The sequence below is a fragment of the Cervus canadensis genome, chromosome 2 (assembly GCF_019320065.1).
Source record: "Cervus canadensis isolate Bull #8, Minnesota chromosome 2, ASM1932006v1, whole genome shotgun sequence".
NCBI classification, from domain to species: domain Eukaryota; kingdom Metazoa; phylum Chordata; class Mammalia; order Artiodactyla; family Cervidae; genus Cervus; species Cervus canadensis.
This window is the reverse complement of record NC_057387.1, coordinates 2,771,346-2,793,106: the sequence shown is the minus strand read 5'-3', so window position 1 is coordinate 2,793,106 and position 21,761 is coordinate 2,771,346. Positions and strand designations below refer to the sequence as shown.

Here is a 21,761-nt window from a genome sequence, read left to right as displayed (position 1 = left end):
AAGGACAGATCATCTACACAGAAAATTAATAATACAAGCCTTAAAGCACACATTATACCAGATGGCCCTAATTGGTATCTTTAGGACAGTCCATCCCAAAACAGCAAAATCCACTTTTTTCTCAACTGAACAAAAAACATTCTCCAGGACAGATCACAACTTGGGTCACAAATCAAGCCTTGGTAAATTTAAGAAAACTGAAATCCTATCAAGCATCTTTTCTGACCACAACCTATGAGACTAGATATCAATTACAAGGAAAAAACCTCTAAAAAACCCAAAAACACATGGAGGCTAAACAACACACTTCTCAATAACCAAGAGGTCACTGAAGACACTAAAAGAAAATTTATAAAATATCTAGAAACAAATGACAATGAAAATATGACAATCCAAAACCTAGTGAAAGTTGCTCAATTGTGTGTGAGTCTTTGCGACCCCATGGACAATACAGTCCACGGAATTCTCCAGGGTAGAACACTGGAGTCGGTGGCCTTTCTCTTCTCCTAGGATTTCCCCAACCCAGAGATCGAACCCAGGTCTCCCACATTGCAGGCAGATTCTTTACCAGTTGAGCCGCAAGGGAAGCCCAACCATACTGGAGTGCGTGGCCTATCCCTTCTGCAGTGGATCTTCCTGACCCAGGAATCAAACCAGGGTCTCCTGCATTGCAGGCGGATTCTTTACCAACCTAGAGAATGCAGCAAAAGCAGTTCTAAGAGGGAAGTTTATAGAAATACAAACCTACCTAAAGAAATGAGAAAAACATCAAATCAACACCTGATCTTACACCTAAAGTAACTAGAAAAAGGACAAAAAACCCCAAAGATAGTAGAAGGAAAGAAATCATAAATATCAGAGCAGAATAGAAAAAAATGAAGAAAACAATAGCAAAGATCATTTCAGTTGCTCAGTCGTGTTGACTCCTTGTGACCCCATGAATCGCAGAACACCCAGGCCTCCCTGTCCATGACCAACTCCCGGAGTCTACCCAAACCCATGTCCATCAAGTCGTTGATGCCATCCAGCCATCTCATCCTCTGTCGTCCTCTTCTCCTCCTGCCCCCAATCCCTCCCAGCATCAGGGTCTTTTCCATTGAGTCAACTCTTTTCATGAGGTGGCCAAAGTATTGGAGTTTCAGCTTCAGCATCAGTCCTTCCAATGAACACCCAGGACTGATCTCCTTTAGGATGGACTGGTTGGATCTCCTTGCAGTCCAAGGGACTCTCAAGAGTCTTCTCCAACACCACAGTTCAAAAGCATCAATTCTTCTGCGCTCAGCTTTCTTCACAGTCCAACTCTCACATCCATACATGACTACTGGAAAAACCATAGCCTTGAGCAGATTAACCTTTGTTTGCAAAGATGTCTCTGCTTTTTAATATGCTATCTAGGTTGGTCATAACTTTCCCTCCAAGGAGTAAGTGTCTTTTAATTTCACGGCTGCAATCACCATCTGCAGTGATTTTGGAGCCCCCCAAAATAAAGTCTGACGCTGCTTCCACTGTTTCCCCATCTATTTCCCATGAAGTGATGGGACCAGATGCCATGATCTTAGTTTTCTGAATGTTGAGCTTTAAGCCAACTTTTTCCCTCTCCTCTTTCACTTTCATCAAGAGGCTCTTTAGTTCTTCTTCACTCTCTGCCATAAGGGTGGTGTCGTCTGCATATCTGAGGTTATTGATATTTCTCCCGGCAATCTTGATTCCAGCTTGTGCTTCATCCAGCCCATCAGTTTCTCATGATGTACTCTGCACAGAAGTTAAATAAGCAGGGTTACAATATACAGCCTTGATGTACTCCTTTTCCTATTTGGAACCAGTCTGTTGGTCCATGTCCAGTTCTAACTGTGGCTTCCTGACCTGCATATAGGTTTCTCAAGAGGCAGGTCAGGTGGTCTGGTATTCCCATCCCTTTCAGAATTTTCCACAGTTTATAGTGATCTACACAGTCAGAGGCTTTGGCATAGTCAAAAGCAGAAAGAGATGTTTTTCTGGAACTCTTCTTGCTTTTTCGATGATCCAGATGTTGGCAATTTGATCTCCGGTTCCTCTGCCTTTTCTAAAACCAGCTTGAACATCTGGAAGTTCACAGTTCATGTATTGCTGAAGCCTGCCTTGGAGAATTTTGAGCATTACTTTACTAGCCTGTGAGATGAGTGCAATTGTGCAGTAGTTTCAGCATTCTTTGGCATTGCCTTTCTTTGGGATTGGAATGAAAACTGACCTTTTCCAGTCCTGTGGCCACTGCTGAGTTTTCCAAATTTGCTGGCATATTGAGCACAGCACCTTCACAGCATCATCTTTTAGGATTTGAAATAGCTCAACTGGAATTCCATCACCTCCACTAGCTTTGTTCATAGTGATGCTTCCTAAGGCCCATTTGACTTCACATTCCAGGATGTCTGGCTCTAGGTGAGTGATCACACCGTCGTGATTATCTGGGTCATGAAGATCTTTTTTGTACAGTTCTTCTGTGTATTCTTGCCACCTCTTCTTAATATCTTCTGCTTCTATTAGGTCCATACCATTTCTGTCCTTTATCGAGCCCATTTTTGCATGAAATGTTCCCTTGGTATCTCTAATTTTCTTGACGAGATCTCTAGTCTTTCCCATTCTGTTGTTTTCCTCTATTTCTTTACATTGATTGTTGAGGAAGGCTTTCTCATCTCTCCTGGCTATTCTTTGGAACTCTGCATTCAGATGGGAATATCTTTCCTTTTCTCCTTTGCTTTTCTCTTCTCGTCTTTTCACAGCTATTTGTAAGACCTCCTCAGACAGCCATTTTGCTTTTTTGCATTTCTTTTCCATGGGGATGGTCTTTATCCCTGTGTCCTGTACAATGTCACGAACCTCCGTCCATAGTTCATCAGACTCTCTGTCTATAAGATCTAGACCCTTAAATCTATTTCTCACTTCCATTGTATAGTAATAATGGATTTGATTTAGGTCATACCTGAATGGTCTAGTGGTTTTCCCTACTTTCTTCAATTTAAGTCTGAATTTGGCAATAAGGAGTTCATGATCTGAGCCACAGTCAGCTCCAGGTCTTGTTTTTGCTGACTGTATAGAGCTTCTCCATCTTTGGCTGCAAAGAACATAATCAGTCTGATTTCGGTGTTGACCATCTGGTGATGTCCATGTGTAGAGTCTTCTCTTGTGTTGTTGGAAGCGGGTGTTTGCTATGACCAGTGCATTCTCTTGGCAAAACTCTATTAGCCTTTGCCCTGCTTCATTCTGTACTCCAAGGACAAATTTGCCTGTTACTCCAGTTGTTTCCTGACTACCTACTTTTGCATTCCAGTTCCCTATAATGAAAAGGACATCTTTTTTGGGTGTTAGCTCTAAAAGTTCTTGTAGGTCTTCATAGAACCACTCGACTTCAGCTTCCTCAGCATTACTAGTTGGGGCATAGACTTGGATTACCGTGATACTGAATGGTTTGCCATGGAAACAAACAGAGATCATTCTGTCATTTTTGAGACTGCATCCAAGTACTTCATTTCAGACTCTTGTTGACCATGATGGCTACTCCATTACTTCTAAGGGATTTCTGCCCACAGTAGTAGATATAATGGTCATCTGAGAAGATCAATAAAACTAAAAAAACTTTGAGAAAATAAACAAAATGGACAAGCCACTAGCTAGACTCATCAAGAAGAAAAGGGAAAAGACTTAAATCAATCAAATTAGAAATGAAAAAGGAGATGTTACAAGAGACAATGCAGAAATACAAAGGATCATAAGAGGCTACTATAAGCAACTATATGCCAGTAAAACAGACAACCTGGAAGAAATGGACAAGTTCTTAGAAAAGTACAACCTTCCAAAACTGAACTCAGAAGAATCAGGAATCATAAATAGACCAATCATAAGCACTGAAATTGAAACTGTGATCAAAAATCTTCCAACAAACAAAAGCCCAGAGCCAGATGGCTTCACAGGTGAATTGTACCAAACATTTAGAGAAGAGCTGCTGCTGCTAAGTCACTTCAGTCGTGTCTGATCCTGTGCGACCCCAGAGACAGCAGCCCACCAGGCTCCCCCTTCCCTGGGATTCTCCAGGCAAGAACACTGGAGTGGGTTGCCATTTCCTTCTCCAATGCATGAAAGTGAAAAATGAAAGTGAAGTCGCTGTTGTGTCCGACTCTTAGTGACCCCATGGACAGTAGCCTACCAGGCTCCTCCGTCCATGGGATTTTCCAGGCAAGAGTACTGGAGTGGGTCGCCATTGCCTTCTCCAAGAGAAGAGCTAACACCTATCTTGCTCAAACTCTTCCAGAAAACTGCAGAGGAAGGAAAACTCCCTAATTCATTCTATGAGGCCACTATCACCCTGATACTAAAACAAGACAAAGATACCATCAAGAAAGAAAACAACAGGCCAATATGAACATAGATGCAAAAATCTTCAACAAAATTCTAGCAAACAGAATCCAACAACAGATTAAAGGGATCATACACCAGGATCAAGTGGGGTCTACCCCAGGTATGCAAAGATTCTTCAATATGCAAATCAATCAAAGTGATACACCATATTAACAAACTGAAAGATAAAAACCATATGATCCTCTCAACAGATGCAGAGAAAGCGTTCAACAAAATTCAACAACCATTTATGATTAAAAAAAAAATCAACTCTATAGATTAGGTCTAGAAGGACTCTATCTCAAAAATAATATTAAGGCCATATATGACAAATGCACAGCAAACATTATTCCCAATGGTGAAAATCTGAAAGCATTTCTTCTAAGATCAGGAACAAGACAAGGGTGCCCTCTCTCATCACTATTTTTCAACATAGTTTTGGAAGTCCTAACCAAGGCAATCAGAGAAGAAAAAGAAATAAAAGGACTATAGATAGCAAAAGAAGTAAAACTCTCATTGTTTGGAGCATACAAAACCCTAAAGATGCCACCAGAAAATTACCAGAGCAAATCAATGAATACATTGAAACTGCAAGATACAAAATTAATTCACACAAATCCCTTGCATTCCTATACAATAACAATGAAAAAAATCAGAAAGAAATTAAGAAAACAATTCCATTCACCGCTGCAATAAAAAGAATAAAATACCTAGGAATAAATCCACCTAAAGAGACAAAATACCTGTAAGCAGAAAACTATAAGACATTGATGAAAGAAGTCAAAGACAACACAAACAGATGGATACATGTTCTTGGACTGGAAGAATCAGTACTGTGACAATGAACTATACAGCCCAAAGCAATCTACAGATTCGATGCAATCTACAGATTCAATTCAATCTCCATCAAATTACCTACGGTATAGTTCACAGAAGTCGAACAAAAAATTATACAATTTGCTGTTGTTGCTCAGTTGCTAAGTCACGTCCAACTCTTTGTGACCACATGGACTGCAGCACACCAGGCTTCCCTATCCTTCACCACCTCCCAGAATTTGCTCAAACTCATGTCCATTAAGTCGGTGATGCTGTCCAACCATCTTATCTGTCGTCCCCTTCTCCTCCTGCCTTCAGTCTTCCACAGCATCAGGGTCTTTTCCAATGAGTCAGCTCTTCACATCAGGTGGCCAAACTACTGGAGCTTCAGCTTCAGCATCAGTCTTTCTAATGAATGTTCAAAAGGTTGATTTACTTTAGCATTGAGTGATTTGATCTCCTTGATGTCCAAGGGAGTCTCAAGAGTCTTCTTCAGCACAACAGTTCGAAAGCATCAATTCTTCCACATTCAGCCTTCTGTACAGTCCAACTGTCACATCCATACATGACTACTGGAAAAACCACAGCGTTGACTATATGGGCCTTTGTTGGCAAAGTGATGTCTCTGCCTTCTAATACGCTGTCTAGGTTTACTATAGCTTTACTTCCAAGGAGCAAACATTTTCTTTTTTTTGTGTGGTTTTATTAAATTTTATTTCTCTAAATTTAAAAGCACAACTTTTAAAACATTTTTTTAATTTCATGACTGCAGTCACCAGGCACAGCGATTTTGGAGCCCAAGAAAATAAAGTCTCTCACTGTTTCCATTTTCCCCCATCTATTTGCCATGAAGTGATGGGACTGGATGCCATGATCTTAGTTTCATGAATGCTGAGTTTTAACCCTGCTTTTTCACTCTTTTCTTTCACCTTCATCAAGAGGCTCTTTAGTTACTTTTTGCCATTTGGGTAGTATCATCTGTATATCTCAGGTTGTTGATATTTCTCCCAGCAATCCTGATTCCAGCTTGTGAGTCATCCAGCCGGCATTTAACATGATATACTCTACATATAAGTTAAATAAATAGGGTGACAATATACAGCCTTGACATACTCCTTTCCCAATTTGGAACCAGTCCGTTGCTCCATGTTCAGTTCTAACTGCTGCTTCTTGTCCTACACATAGGTTTCTCAGAAGCACGTAAGGTGGTGTGGTATTACTATCTCTTTAAGAATTTTCCACAGTTTGTCATGATCCACAAAGTAAGTCTTTAACATAGTCAATGAAGCAGATGTTTTTCTGGAATTCTCTTGCTTTTTCTATGATCCAATGGATGTTGGGAATTTGATCTCTGGTTCTGGCTTTTCTAAATCCAGCTTGTACATTTGGAAGTTCTCGGTTTACGTGCTGCTGAAGCCTTCAAAATCCTTCAAGCATTCTGAGCATTACCTTGCTAGCAGGTGAAATGAGTGCAAATGTGCAGTATTTGGACATTCTTGGCCACTGCTCTTCTTTGGGATTGGAATGAAAACTGAGCTTTTCCAGTCTGAGGCCACTGCTGATGTATGGAAACACAAAAGATCCTGAATAGTCAAAGAAATTTTGAGAATGAAAAATGGAGCTGGAGGAATCAACCTTCCTGACTTGAGACTTTACTACAAAGCGACAGTCATCTAGACAGTATGGTACTGGCACAAAAACAGATATACAGACCAATGGAACAAGACAGAAAGCCCAGAGATAAACCCACGCACCTCTGGGCACCTTATCTTTGACAAAAGAGGCAAGAAAATATAATGGATAAAAGACAGCCTCTTCAATAAGGGAAAAATGGACAGCTACATCTAAAAGAATGAAACGAGAACATTTCCTAACACCATTCACATAAATAAAGTCACAATGGATTAAAAACTTAAATGTAAGTCCAGAAACTATAAAACTCTTAGAGGAAAATGTAGGCAGTACACTCTTTGACATAAATCACAGGAAGATCCCCTTTGACCCATCTCCTAGCATAATGGAAATAAAAACAAAAACAAGTGGGACCTAATGAAACTTAAAAGCTTCTGCACAGTAAGGGAAACAATAAACAAGATTAAAAGACAACCCTCAAAAATAACTGCAAATGAAACAACTGACAAAGATTAATCTCCAGAATATATAAGCAGCTCATACAGCTCAATAGCAAGAAAACAAATAGCCCATCAAAAAGTGGGCAGAAGACCTAAACAGAAATTTCTCCAAAAAAGACATACACATGGCAATAAATACATCAAAGGATGCTCAATATCAGTAACTATTTTGAGAAACACAAACCAAAATTACAGTGTGGTATCACCTCACACCAGTCAGAATGGCCATCATAAAAAAATTGACAAACAATAAATGTTGAAGAGGACATGGAGAAAAGGGACCCTCCTGCACTGTTGGTGGGAATGTAAACTGATACAGTCATTATGGAGAACAGTACAAGGTTCCTTAAAAAACTAAAAACAGAACTACCATATGACCCTGCAATCCCACTACTGGGCATATATATATACCCTGAGAAAACCACAATCCTAAAGGACACATATACCCTAATGTTTACTGCAGCACTATTTACAATACTATTGCCAGGACATAGAAACAACCTAGATGTCTACTGATATATGAATGTATAAGGAAGATCTGGTACATATATAAATACAATGGAATATTACTCAGCCATAAAAAAGAATGAACTTGAGTCAGTTCTAGTGAGGTGGATGAACCTAGAGTCTGTTACACAGAGTGATAGAAGTCAGAAAGAGAAAAACTAATATCACACATTAACAGATATGGATGGAATCTAGAACAATGGTATTGATGGAATGGAGACAGAGACATAGAGAATGGACTTGTGGACTTGTTGACACTGTGGACACAGTGCGGGAGGGAGAGAGTGGGACGAATGGAGGCAAGTAACATGGACATACATGCACTATCACGTGTAAAGTGGATAGCCAGTAAGAAGCTGCTGTATAACACCGGAAGCCCAGGTGGAGCTCCATGATGACTTAGAGGGCTGGGACTGGGGGAGGGTAGGGAGGCTTAAGTGTAATTACGGCTGATTCTCATTGTTGTATGTTAGAAACCAACACAACATTGTAAAAATTTCAAAAACAAAGAACAACAGCAAAACAGAATCCAATGTGAAAAGCAGGGCACATGGGTTCAAGCCCTGGCAGGGAGAACTAACTTCCCATGTGCCAAAGGCAACTAAGTCTGTGCATCCCAACTGCTGAGCCCATGGGTGCCACAACTAGAGTTCATGTGTTGTGACAGAACATCCCACAGGACACAGTGAAGATCCCATATGCTGCAACTAAGACCCAACACAGCCAAATAAATAGATATTAAATATGTATATATATTTGAAGCAGATGTCCCTTCCATAGAGCAGTCTTTCACACCACAATATGTTCACAAATAACACTAAGAAAGGGAATCACATGAATATAATATAGCATTACTACTGATAGAAATGGCCATCATTCTCTTTATTTTTTAAAAAAATTAAGTTATGGTTGATTTACAATATTATATAAGTTTCAGGCGTACAACATAGTGACTCACAATTTTTAAAGTTTATACTCCATTTAGAGTTATTATAAAATATTAGCTATATTCCCCACAGTTATTTCTCAACCTGTTTCATTAGAACCCACCTGTACACGGACTAAGGAGTAAAATCAGATGGTGAGCTCCAAGCAAAGCAGGGGTTCAGATTTGTTGTAGTTATAACACAATAAAGAATCAGACGTGACTGAGCACAGCACGGCAACAGAAGCCAAGACCTGTTAAGAATAGCTGTACACACACACACACACACACCAACCACTAACCTATAAAAACACTATTTTAAAAATCAGAAGTATAAGAAAAATAAAGAGGTTAAACATCAAATTTAAAAAATACAGATGAAAACTTAGCCAGCTCTATACAGTCCAGAATGTGACAAATTAAAGAATATTTGAGTATTTGAGTCGTATCAGTGAAGCTTCCCCGGTGGTTCAGCAGTAAAGAATTCACCTGTAATGCAGGAGATGCAGGATATGTGGGTTTGATTTTTGGGTCAGGGAAGATCCCCTGGAGGGAGAAATGGCAATCCACTCCAGTATTATTGCTGGGGAAATTCCATGGACAGTGGAGGCTGGAGGGCCACAGTCCGTGGGGTTGCAAAGAGTTGGACATGACTGAGCACGCAGACCCACAATGAAGCTTACTGTTGTTCAGTGGCTCAGTCATGTGTCACTCTTTCGCAACCCCATGGACTGCAGCACGCCAGGTTTCCCTGTCCTTCACCATCTCCCGGAGCTTGCCCAAATTCATGTCCACTGAGTCAGAAATGCCATCAAACCATCTCATGCTCTGGCATCCCCGTCTCCTTCTGCCTTCTATCTTTCCCAGCATCAGGGTCTTTCCCAATCAGTTGGCTCCTCACATCAGGTGGCCAAACTATTGGAGCTTCAGCTTCAGCATCAGTCCTTCCAATGAATATTCAGGACTGATTTCCTTTAGGATTGACTGGTTTGATCTCAGTCCAAGGAACTCTCAAGAGTCTTCTCCAACACCACATTTCAACAGTATCAATTCTTCCTGCACTCAGCCACTTTTATTGTTCAACTCCCACATCCATACATAACTACTAGAAAAACCATAGCTTTGACTATATAGACCTTTATTGGCAAAGTAATGTTTCTGCTTTTTAATATATTGTCTAGGTTTGTCATATCTTTTCTTCCAAAGAGGAAGCATCTTTTAATTTCATGTCTGTAGTCACTATCTGAAGTAATTTTGTAGCCCAAGAAAATAAAAGAGGTCATTGTTTCCATTGTTGCCCCATCTATTTGCCATGAAGTGATGAGACCAGATGCCATGATATTAGCTTTCTGAATGTTGACTTCTAAGCCAGCTTTTTCACGCTCCTCTTTTAACTTCATGAAGAGGCTCTTTAGTTCTTCTTTGCTTTCTGCCATAAGAGTGGTGTCATCTGCATATCTGAAGTTATTGATATTTCTCCCGGCAACCTTGATTCTAGCTTGTGAATCATCCAGCATTTTGCATGATGTACTCTGCATGTAAGTTAAATAAGCAGGGTGACGATATACCACCTTGATATACTCCTTTCCCAATTTTGAACCAGTCTGTTGTTCCATGTCTGGTTCTAACGGTCACTTCTTGACCTGCATACAGGTTTCTCAGGAGTAAGGTAAGATGGTCTGATATTTCCATCTCTTTAAGGATTTTCCAGTCTGTTGTGATCCACACAGCTTACTAGTTAACTTACTAGTTAAGCTTGCTCAGTTCAGTTCAGTCGCTCAGTTGTGTCCGACTCTGCGACCCCATGAACTGCAACACACCAGGCCTCCCTGTCCATCACCAACTCCCGAGTTCACCCAAACCCATGTCCATTGTGTCGGTGATGCCATCCAACCATCTCATCCTCTGTCGTCCCCTTCTCCTCCTGCCCTCAATCCCTCCCAGCATCACGGTCTTTTCCAATGAGTCACTCTTCACATCAGGTGGTCAAAGTATTGGAATTTCAGCTTCAACATCAGTCCTTCCAATGAACACCCAGGACTGATCTCCTTTACGATGGACTGGTTGGATCTCCTTGCTGTCCAAGGGACTCTCAAGAGTCTTCTCCAACACCACAGTTCAAAAGCATCAATTCTTCGGCACTCAGCTTTCTTTATAGTCCAATTCTCACATCCATACATGACCACTGGAAAAAATCATAGCCTTGACCAGACGGACCTTTGTTGGCAAAGTTATGTCTCTGCTTTTTAATATGCTGTCTAGGTTGGTCATAACCTTAAGCTTGCTAGTTAACTATAAAATCTTTCAGTGTTTGGTTTGACTGGTAATCCATGGTGAAATAAATTCAAGAAATAAGAGAAAGCATAGCAGTGAAAAAATAATACTGAGATTAGAGTTACAAGTTACAAATTATGAGACTTCTATATAACCTGGGCAAGTTATTTAATCTTCCAAAGGTCCTTTTCAAAATCACTAGTTAAGTGGAAATTTTGTATTGAAATAATTTTGGACATTCCCTTTGGTCTCTCACCTAACCAGTCCCTTTTTTCCCCCTACCATACTTCTCACACACCTACGTTTAATAACATCCATTAATGTATTAATTTATTGGTCTTTTCTTTCCATAAAATTTTGATCCTATTGAGGGCAGGGAACACATCTTATTTGTTATATTCTGGTACCTAGCACAATTCCTGGCACAAAGTAGGTACTTCCCAGGTGTAAAGAGAACAGACTTGTGTCGGGGGTATGAGTAAAAGGGAAGGGAGAGACAGAAATGAAGCAGGGAGGGGGAAAGAGAAGGAGAGAGAGAAGGAAGAGTAAGAGGAAAATCCTAATACATGTGGGATAGCGCAGGAGAGCTTTGAAAGGTAATAAATGATTGCTTGTCATCTTTGGCTATTTTCCCAGCTTCTGTCAAAGTCAGTCCCATAATTATTCAGGCCTGCTATACGTTAGTTTAGAAAACAGTAACTCACCTTATCGTTAAACAAGATTATAGTTGTTAAGATTATTTTAAGAGTCAAAATATCTCTGAATGACTGACTGCCTTCATTTGGAAGCAGTTTGCTAGTAAGGAACTTAAAAACCCAAGTGACATACTAAACTCTTTTTAGAGGCCTCATAATAGCTTAGTCTTTGCTTTATACATAAGATATCCTCAAAATTAAGAGGGTGAAAAAGTTACCATATAACTGTATTCTAACAAAATTAAATTTCCCTGAATTTTGACAACTGGATTGAGGATAAGAGAATGTCCATGTTCTTAGGTAACACATACTTTTAGTAGTTATGAATAAAGGGGCATGAAATCCACATTAAGCTCCTGAAAGATTCAGAAAAATATACAAATAATATATGAATGAGCACAAATATTTATGATATAGAGAAACAGAAAAAAAGAAAGCAAATGAGGAAAAATGTTAACAATTGTGAATCTGGTATTAATCAGATGGACATACTAGTCCTATAACTTTTCTATAAATATGAAATATCAAAATATTACAAGAAAGTTAATTGCCACACAGGGCAAGTTAGATAAAGCCATATAAAAGGATACTCACATGGAATTAAACATTCCCATTAGGGCAGTAAAACAAAAGCCAATTGCAAACATGGATTTCATTCGAACCTGTAAGGAGATCAACAAATTGTCACTTCACACTAAAGGAAAACCACTACTAAAGCACATCCCCCAAATTTTGATCTCATATCATTTTTAAAAGGTGCTCCTTGGCAAAAAACTGCCTGTTGTCTAACCTACCCTCCACCCCCAAGGCCTTTTCTCCTTGTCACCTTCTGATGAACTGGAGTGGCCATATGACCTAATTCTGGCCAATGACTGACAAGTACAAGCACTAACCAGAACTTTTAAAAGGGGCAAACTTGGCTAGCATCCCTTTAGGCCTTCTGCCCATACTCCTTGTCTGGAATGAAGAACGTAATTCCTGACAGTAAAGCGACATCAAACAACCAAACGAACATAAGCTAAGGAAGGCTAACTGGAGTCTTTAATGACACTACTGTGCTGCCACACCAGCCTGAGACTACCAACCTCTACCTCTTGATCAAGTGAAAAAAACGATTACATGTTCAAGCATATAAGGTGTTTTGTTTCATGTAGCTAGCTACTTCCTTAATTACATGTGCCATGAAAGTATAAATAAACAAAAGATCATAAAGACATGACTAACAGTTTCTCAGAAATTTTTTCTCTGCTTTCTGCAGTTTTCAAATTTGGTCTCTTGAGCGTGGAATAACTGTGACAACAGAAAAGCTATTTTCAAAAAAATACACTTCTAAATTATAATCTTTCTTAAAAAGAATTTCAAGGGGCTTCCCTGGTGGCCCAGTAGTTAAGAATCCACCTTGCAAGGCCGGGGATGCAGTTCAATCCCCAGGCGGGGAATTAAGAGATCACACGCCATGGAGCAACTAAGCCTGCATGCAACAACTAGAGTCCGTGAATTGCAATGGAAAGATCCCATGTGATGCAACTAAGACCTGAGAGCCAAATAAATGAACAAATAAATAAATATTTTTTTAAAAAAAGAGTTTTAAGAAACAGAAGGTAAAATAATATAGCAAAGGTCTCTCAGTAAGCAAAAGGTAACTGTTGCACAGTTTAGGTGTCTTGTGTTGAACATACAGAAATTAGGAAGAAAAATTAGTCAAGCCATAAAATTTGCCTACCTATGCCTCAGAAAGACATGCTTAAACAAACTCTACTCTTTATAAATAATGAGTAAATGGCTAATAAAATCACTTTTCCTTACACTTTATGATATGTCTGACCTTCAGAATAAAAGGCCTCTTAAAGAATAAAGGCCATCTACGATGTTCCAACTCTTATGATAGGATTACCAGGTCACCATAAGCCAAAGATTCAGTAATAACATAAGAAAGAAAAAGAAAATAAGTGACTCCATTTGAAAACATAAGGGAGAAGCTAAAAAAAAAACTGTGAAAATGACAAAATTATGACCTCAAGACACCCTTAAAAAAAAAAAAAAGCTACTCATATTACCAACATGAAGCTTCAGCCCTGCAGCACATTTTCACTTCTATTTGGTCTAGGAAAACCCATTATATTATTTATAGCATGCATAACTATAAATTTCTGAAAAGGTAAGTGCAATGTACTTGATGCAAATCATGGTCTTCTGCTGAAAACCATGTGGTTTATCCTGAAGTTATATTTAGGACTCTTACCATTGACAGATCTCTGTTGTTATTCTTCAGTTTCTCTTCTTGCCGCTCTGCAAGGAATTAATGAACGGGTTAATATACACAGCACTGAGCAAGAAGCAGATGTTAAACCGTCACTGACTGGTGAGTACAGTGTTTCTGTCTCAGTTATCACCTAATAAGACAAGCTGAACACTTGGAATACTATACGCTTTGTACTAACAGAAAAGTCAAATGCAGGAGAGCACTAAAATAGTTCACTTTAAATAAATAAAAATCTTTAAAGTTTAATTTTAAAAATTACCTCTGGTATTAAGTGTTTCAACTCTGCACATTAAGATATAATCTTATTATTACATTAATGGGAGGTATAATCATAACGACTATACTTTTTCAAATATTAATTACCCATCTCAAGTTTCTTTTCCCCTTTTTCAGTTTAAGAGAGCATAGCATCAAAAAATTAAAAGCCAATTAAGATAAAGTTAAGGTTCAGCTTGTTTCATCTTACAATCAAATGAAGCTAAAAATAAGCATACTTTCATATTTAAGTCACTTGGAAAGCTAGGAAATTTGACATATATTTCAAGAAAATTTGGAGAAGGAAACGGCAACCCACTTCAGTATTCTTGCCTAGAAAATCCCATGGACGGAGGAGCTTTGGAGCAGGCTACTGTCCATGGGGTCACAAAGAGTAGGGCACGACTGAGTGACTTCCCCTTTCCCTTCAAGAAAATTGTTATATACACCAAACCTAAACTGCTAAAGAAGTTTCAGCTACACATTAATGCTCTTATTTACTGTATCCCATGAATAGTGTTGCTGTTGTTCAGTTGCTAAATTGTGTACCATTCTTTGCGATCCCATGAACTGCAACACACCAGGTTTCCCTGTCCTCCACTATCTCCTGGACTTTGCTCAAATTCATGTTCATTGAGTTAGTGATGTCATCCAACATCACATCATTCTGTCATCCCCTCCTCCTCCTGCCGTCAATCTTTCCCCAAATCAGGGTCTTTTCCAATGAGTCAGCTCTTCGCATCAGGTGGCCAAACTACTGGTGTTTCAGCTTAAGCATCAGTCTTTCTAATGAATGATCAGGGCTGATATCCCATAGTATTGACTGGTTTGAATTCCTTTCTGTCCAAGGGACTCTCAAGAGTCTTCTCTTGACAATCACCACAATTTGAAAGCATCAATGCTTCAGCACTCAGCCTTCTTCATGGTCCAACTCTCATGTCCAAGCATGACCACTGGAAAAACCATAGCTTTGACTATATGGACCTCTGTCAGCAATGTGATGTCTCTGCTTTTCAATATATGGCCTAGGTTTGTCATAGCTTTTCTTCCAAGAAAGAAGTGTTTTTTTAAATTTCATGGCTGCAGTCACCATCTACAGTGATTTTGGAGCCCAAGAAAAGAATCTGTCACTGTTTCCATTGTCTCCCCATCAATTTGTCATAAAGTGATGGGAATGGCTTGGAGAATTGTGAGCATTACCTTACTAGCGTGTGAGATGAGTGCAACTGTGCGGTAGTTTCAGCATTCTTTGGGATTGCCTTTCTTAGGGATTGGAATGAAAACTGGCCTTTTCCAGTCCTGTGGCTACTGCTGAGTTTTCAGAATTTGCTGGCATATTGAGTGCAGCACTTTCACAGCATCATCTTTCAGGATTTGAAATAGCTCAACTGGAATTCCATCACCTCCACTAGCTTTCTTCATAGTGATGCTGTCTTTTTTTTTTTTCCATTTATTTTTATTAGTTGAAGGCTAATTACTTCACAACATTGCAGTGGGTCCTGTCATACATTGACATGAATCAGCCATGGATTTACATGTATTCCCCATCCCGATCCCCCCTCCCACCTCCCTCTCTACCTGCTCCCTCTGGGTCTTCCCAGTGCACCAGGCCCGAGCACTTGTCTCATGCATTCAGCCTGGGCTGGTGATCTGTTTCACCATAGATAATATACATGTTTCGATGCTGTTCTCTCGAAACATCCCACCCTTGCCTTCTCCCACAGAGTCCAAAAGTCTGTTCTGTACACCTGTGTCTCTTTTTCTGTTTTGCATATAGGGTATCATTACCATCTTTCTAAATCCCATATGCTGTTAGTATGCTGTAATGGTCTTTATCTTTCTGGCTTACTTCACTCTGTATAATGGGCTCCAGTTTCATCCATCTCATTAGAACTGATTCAAATGAATTCTCTTTAATGGCTGAGTAATATTCCATGATGTATATGTACCACAGCTTCCTTATCCATTCGTTTGCTGTTGGGCATCTAGGTTGCTTCCATGTCCTGGCTATAATAAACAGTGCTGCGATGAACATTGGGGTGCACGTGTCTCTTTCAGACCTGGTTTCCTCAGTGTGTATGCCCAGAAGTGGGATTGCTGGGTCATATGGCAGTTCTATTTCCAGTTTTTTAAGAAATCTCCACACTGTTCTCCATAATGGCTGTACTAGTTTGCATTCCCACCAACAGTGTAAGAGGGTTCCCTTTTCTCCACACCCTCTCCAGCATTTATTGCCTGTAGACTTTTGGATAGCAGCCATTCTGACTGGCGTGTAATGGTACCTCATTGAGGTTTTGATTTGCGTTTCTCTGATAATGAGTGATGTTGAGCATCTTTTCATGTGTTTGTTAGCCATCTGTATGTCTTCTCTGGAGAAATGTCTGTTTAGATCTTTGGCCCATTTTTTTGATTGGGTCATTTATTTTTCTGGAATTGAGCTTCAAGAGTTGCTTGTATATTTCTGAGATTAAACCTTTGTCTGTTTCTTCGTTTGCTATTATTTTCTCCCAATCTGAGGGCTGTCTTTCCACCTTGCTTATAGTTTCCTTTGTTGTGCTAAAACTTTTAAGTTTCATTAGGTCCCATTTGTTTATTTTTGCTTTTATTTCCAATATTCTGGGAGGTGGGTCATAGAGGATCCTGCTGTGATTTGTCGGAGAGTGTTTTGCCTATGTTTTCCTCTGGGAGTTTTATAGTTTCTGGTTTTACATTTAGATCTTTAATCCATTTTGAGTTTATTTTTGTGTATGGTGTTAGAAAGTGTTCTAGTTTCATTCTTTTACAAGTGGTTGACCAGTTTTCCCAGCACCCATAGTGATGCTTTCTAAGGCCCATTTGACTTCACATTCCAGGATGTCTGGCTCTAGGTGAGTGATCACACCATCATGATTATCTGGGTCGTGAAGATCTTTTTTGTACAGTTCTTCTGTGTATTCTTGCCACCTCTTCTTAATATCTTCTGCTTCTGTTAGGTCCATACCATTTCTGTCCTTCATTGAGCCCATTTTTGCATGAAATGTCCCCTTAGTATCTCTTAATTTTCTTGAAGAGATCTCTAGTCTTTCCCATTCTGTTGTTTTCCTCTATTTCTTTGCACTGATCGCTGAAGAAGGCTTTTTTTTTTTTTTATCTCTCCTTGCTATTCTTTGGAACTCTGCATTCAGATGGGAATATCTTTCCTTTTCTTCTTTGCTTTTCTCTTCTCTTTGTTTCACAGCTATTTGTAAGGCCTCCTCAGACAACCATTTTGCCTTTTTGCATTTCTTTTCCATGGGGATTGTCTTGATCCCTGTCTCCTGTACAGTGTAACCAACCTCCGTCCATAGTTCATCAGGCTCTCTGTCTATCAGATCTAGTCCCTTAAATCTATTCCTCACTTCCACTGTATAGTCATAAGGGATTTGATTTAGGTCATACCTGAATGGTCTAGTGGTTTTCCCTACTTTCTTCAATTTAAGTCTGAATTTGGCAATAAGGAGTTCATGATCTGAGCCACAGTCAGTTCCCGGTCTTGTTTTTGCTGACTGTACAGAGCTTCTCCATCTTTGGCTGCAAAGAATATAATTAATCTGATTTCGGTGTTGACCATCAGGTGATGTCCATGTGTAGAGTCTTCTCTTGTGTTGTTGGAAGAGGGTGCTTGCTATGACCAGTGCGTTCTCTTGGCAAAATTCTATTAGATGTACAAGCTGGTTTTAGAAAAGGCAGAGGAACCAGAGATCAAATTGCCAATAACCGCTGGATCATCGAAAAAGCAAGAGAGTTCCAGAAAAACATCTATTTCTGCTTTATTGACTATGCCAAAGCCTTCAACTGTGTGGATCACAATAAATTTGTGGAAAATTCTGAAGGAGATGGTAATACCAGACCACCTGACCTGCCTCTTGAGAAACCTGTATGCAGGTCAGGAAGCCACAGTTAGAACTGGACATGGAACAACAGACTGGCTCCAAATAGGAAAAGGAGTACGTCAAGGCTGTATATCGTCACCTTGCTTATTTAACTTATATGCAGAGTACATCATGAGAAATGCTGGGCTGGAAGAAGCACAAGCTGTAATCAAGATTGCTGGGAGAAATATCAATAACCTCAGATATGCAGATGACCCATGGCAGAAAGTGAAGAGGAACTAAAGAGCCTCTTGATGAAAGTGAAAGAGGAGAGTGAAAAAGTTGGCTTAAAGCTCAACATTCAGAAAACTAAGATCATGGCATCTGGTCCCATCACTTCATGGCAAATAGATGGGAAGACAGTGGAAACAGTCAGACTTTATTTTTTGGGGCTCCAAAATCACTGCTGATGGTGACTGCAGCCATGAAATTAAAAGATGCTTACTCCTTGGAAGAAAAGTTATGACAAACCTAGATAGCATATTAAAAAGCAGAGACATCACTTTGCCAACAAAGGTCCATCTGGTCAAGGCTATGGTTTTTCCAGTGGTCATGTATGGATGTCAGAGTTGGACTGTGAAGGAAGCTGAGCACCGAAGAACTGACGCTTTTGAACTGTGGTGTTGGAGAAGGCTCTTGAAAGTCCCTTGGACAGCAAGGAGATCCAACCAGTCCATCCTGAAGGAGATAAGTTCTGTGTGTTCACTGGAAGGACTGATGCTGAAGCTGAAAGTCCAATATTTTGGCCACCTCATGCGAAGAGTTGACTCGTTGGAAAAGACCCTGATGCTGGCAGGGATTGTGGGCAGGAGGAGAAAGGGACGACAGAGGATGAGATAGCTAGATGGCATCACCGACTCGATGGGCATGAGCTTGAGTAAACTTCGGGAGTTGGTGATGGACAGGGAGGCCTGGCGTGCTGTGATTCATGGGGTCACAAAGAGTCGGACATGACTGAGCGACTGAACTGAACTGATGGGACCGGATGCCATGATCTTAGTTTTCTGAATGTAGAGTTTTAATCCTGCTTTTTCACTCCCCTCTTTCACCTCCATCAAGAGGCTCTTTAGTTCCTCTTTGTTTCCCGCCATTTGGGTAGTATCATCTGCATATCTGAGGTCGTTGATATCTCTTCCAGCAATCTTGATTTCAGGTTGTGAGTCATCCAGCCTGGCACATCGCAGGATGTACTCTGCATATAAGTTAAATAAGCAGGGTGACAAAAATAGACGGTCTTGATGTGCTCCTTTCCCCATTTTGAACTAGTCTGTTGTTCCATGTTCAGTTCTAACTATTGCTTCTTGTCCTGAATATAGATTTCTCAACAGACAGGTATGGTGGTCTGGTATTCCCATCTCTTGAAGAATTTTCCACAGTTTGTCGTGATCCACACAGTAAATGTCTTTAATGTAGTCAGTGAAGCAGAAGTAGATGTTTTCCTGGAATTCTCTTGCTTTTTCTATGATCCAATGGATGTTGGCAATATGATCGCTGGTTCCTCTGCCTTTTCTAAATCCAGCTTGTACATATAGGAGTTCTCGGTTCATGTACTGCTGAAGCATACCTTGAAGGATTTGTGAGCATTATCTGGCTAGCATGTGAAATGAGAGCAATTGAATGGTAGCTTGAACATTCTTTAGTACTGCCCTTCTTTGGGACTGGAATAAAAACTGAATTTTTCTAGTCCTGTGGCCACTGCTGAGTTTTCCATCAACATAATGGACTTTATTGCTGTACCTATGAAGAAACTGAGGTCCAGCTAAGAAGTGACTGCTCAGAGCTCACACAGGCATTTTACGGCAAAGCCAGTATTAGAATCCAAGTTTCCCTACCTCCAATCCAATGATTTCTATATATACTATGCTACTGCTTTCTTTCATCATGTAGTTTTATCACCAGGATTAAAGAAGTACTTATTGATTACTTACTACATTCCAAGCACTTTTTGGGGTACTAGGGATAAAAGAATGATCAAAAGACACACCAATTCATACCCTCACAAGAATATTATGAAATTAAAATATAAACAACCCTCTATAAAATAAAAAACATACAATTGGAATATATTAAAATGCTGTGAGGGCTGGCAAGTTCAGGCAGGTAAAAGAAAGGAAGGAAGAAAAACAGGCCTACAGGAACTGCAGACTGGACTGCAGTTTTCAAACAAAGCATGGGTGAGATGAATACATGACTCCTCATCTTAAACAGTTCCTACCCAGTTTGTTCTCCATGGAGGAAAGGATACAGGCAGGAAGGAGTTGAAGGTGAAGATATATGGAAGAAAATGAACAAAAAGGGACGGAGCTAAAGGTGTATCTCCAGGGCTAGATCTCCTTTTCTACTGAACAGCTCTCTAACATAAGACATTTTAAAACTGGGGTAAGAGATGACTAGAAGTTAAACAGGCAAAGAACAAGTAGAAGTGGAAAAGGACTGCCACTGAGACATGAAAAGAAAGGTGTAGAAAGCATCTATGCTAGAAACCTGCACATCTTTGACTTCCTACTCTATTTTCAAACACCCAGTTCTATTAATTATACCCCATAAATACTTATGAAATCTACCGCCTCCCCTCCTCCTTACTATCACTTCCTTAGTTAGGGCTTCCAACATCTCTTACCTATGTTACTTTCAAACCTCCTAACAGACCTCACTGTCTCCAAACTTGTCTCCTCAAATTCACATTCCACATAAACGCATATCAGATCTACCGAAAAGGCAGCCTGAACAAGATCATGACACTAGCCAGCTTAAAATCCTTCCATGGCTTTTTATCCCTGTAAGATCATGTTTATCTCCTTCTCTTTTTTTGGTGGTGCCATGCAGCATGTGAGATCTTAGTTTCCTGACCGGGGATCAAACCCTTACCTCCTGCAGTGAAGTGCAGAGTCCAGAGGAACTGGACCAAAAGAGAAGTCCTAAGACGATGTTTCAGTATCACTTGCAAGTCCTGTATCTGGCTCCTATTTACGTCTGAAGCCACAGTTCTGACCACTCCCATAAAGTTTTATGTTCTTACATCACCAAAGTTCCTTTATATATGATGATTTTCTCTTGATTCAGCATCTTTGTACATAAAGTTTCTTTTACCTTGGGTGACCAATTGTCCCAGCTTTCCTAGACTGTTCCAGTTGTAGCTCTGAAAATCTCGCATCCCAAGAAACTCCTTGGGCTAAACAAATTGGAATGATTGGCTACCTTACTTATACCTAGACTATTTCATCCTATCCCATCAAACCCTTTCCTGGCTAGCCTATAACTCAACTTTTAAGCCTCAGCTCTTATTAACCTCCTTTGGAAAATCTTAAGCAATCCCTTAAGCAATATTATTCTAAAGAACTTTCTACAATTATAAAAATATCTTATATCTGTGCTATCAATACAGCTACATATAGCTACTGAGCAATGAAATATGACCAGTGTGATTGAGGAACTAAAATTTCAACTTTATTTAATTTCAATTAATTTAAAATCTAAACAGTCAAAGGTAGCTAGAGGGTGCAGAATTGGACAATACAGTCTTAGACACTGGATTAGAATTTTTTATTCAGTAAAACCTAGAAGTAAGACTCAGACTCAATACTCTGTCCACCTAATGTGAAGAGCCGACTCACTGGAAAAGACCTTGATGCTGGA

The 21,761-nt window shown here is 39.8% G+C and overlaps 1 protein-coding gene across 1 annotated transcript in view; it reads right to left on the bottom strand.

The window, feature by feature from the left end:
- TMCO1 (transmembrane and coiled-coil domains 1) overlaps nucleotides 1-21,761 on the bottom strand; it is a 68,581-nt gene that overhangs the window by 29,293 nt on the left and 17,527 nt on the right. The window contains exons 4-5 of the mRNA XM_043450438.1: nucleotides 13,960-14,006; nucleotides 12,312-12,379 (exon numbers count right to left, since the gene is read on the bottom strand). Coding sequence (XP_043306373.1) covers nucleotides 12,312-12,379; nucleotides 13,960-14,006 — 115 coding nt within the window. The remainder of the gene's footprint in view (nucleotides 1-12,311; nucleotides 12,380-13,959; nucleotides 14,007-21,761) is intronic.